We start from the raw sequence: 1176 nt of genomic DNA, 5'->3' as shown, positions 1-1176 counted from the left end.
GACGAGGAAGACGAGGAAGACGAGGAAGACGAGGACGGTGAAATACAAACCTTGTGGAAATCATCGAACTGCACGGAGGCGACGGCTCCTCTGACCCGGGAGGCGATGGCTTTACAGGCGTCTCCCACGAAGTCCGGGACTGAGAAGAGAGAGGCTGCAACAGCAGAGTCCACTGGAGACTTCACATCGAAGTGCCTGAGGAGAGAGAGGCGCTCAGGTCAGAGGTCAGAGGTCAGAGGTCAGGCTGTAAAGTAGCTTTTAACACTTCAGCGTCATTATCTCTTTTTTTTGGCTGAGAGACTTTTATTGTGAAAACAGGAAGTGTTGACTCATCAGACTCTGCTGTTTAATGCAGCTGTATCCTGATTGGTTACCAGTTGTAGGACAGCTGCAGCTGCAGGCGGGCGTGGTCGGCCGTCTCTATGGTGATGATGTCGGTGAAGAAGTCGGGCCCCAGCAGGAGGCAGACGGCCTTGATGACGTTGGCTCTCTTGGGTTTGTCTCCGGACAGCGACAGCACGGTGAACTGCTCGTCAGGTCCCAGCATCACCATCTCTGGACCGAACACCACCCTGAGGACAGACCACACCCCCACCGCCACGTCAGCTGGTTTATTTCAACCTCCACACCCCCCCCCATCAAGGCCATAGACCGGAGTCCCACCTGGCTTTCTTCTCCCGGTAGTCGTACACCTGGACTGCGGCGTTGTGGGGGACCCTGTAGGACACGACCCGGGTCTTGTCCCGGGGCCGGCTGTCTCCGGTCGCGGTGCGGTCCGAGCGGTTGGCCAGCGGGTCGAGAGGAGACGCCAGCAGCGCCTCCACGTTAGAAGGAAGCTCCTTCTGCCACAGCTCCTCATCCTGAGTCAGCATGTAGGTGTGGCCAATCACAGCGCGCACCTGAGAGGGAGGAGGAGTTAGGATCCTCTAGAGAGCTCTACGCCCACACACCTGCTGACAGGTGACCTTACCTTTCCAGTCTTGATGTCCCGGACGTAGATCCCCTCGTTCTCGTCCAGCGGGATGGCCTGGCGCCTCAGCATCACCTCCACGGTGGCGGGGGGGACGTACTCGATGGGGCCGCGCAGCATCCAGCGGTCTCCAGGGCGACGGAGGACCCCGCTCCTCCGAGAGCGCTTGGCCCTCTCCTGCATCTGCTCCTCCTCCTCTTCCTCCT

General features: G+C 59.4%; 1 protein-coding gene across 1 annotated transcript; it reads right to left on the bottom strand.

The window, feature by feature from the left end:
* Nucleotides 1-50: 50 nt before the first annotated feature.
* On the bottom strand, nt 51-1174 carry LOC111650877 (major vault protein-like; the record flags this gene model as incomplete). Its single annotated transcript, XM_023400824.1, has 4 exons — nt 51-195; nt 375-572; nt 664-899; nt 971-1174. Coding segments are annotated over 4 exons (783 nt in total), but the record flags the coding sequence as incomplete, so codon positions are not given.
* Between the last annotated feature and the right edge of the window lie 2 nt (nt 1175-1176).

This window comes from Seriola lalandi, unplaced genomic scaffold, assembly GCF_002814215.2.
Source record: "Seriola lalandi dorsalis isolate HSWRI2012SDOR001 ecotype SW California unplaced genomic scaffold, Sedor1 jcf7180002052986, whole genome shotgun sequence".
NCBI lineage: Eukaryota > Metazoa > Chordata > Actinopteri > Carangiformes > Carangidae > Seriola > Seriola lalandi.
This window is presented reverse-complemented; position numbering and strand designations above follow the sequence as displayed.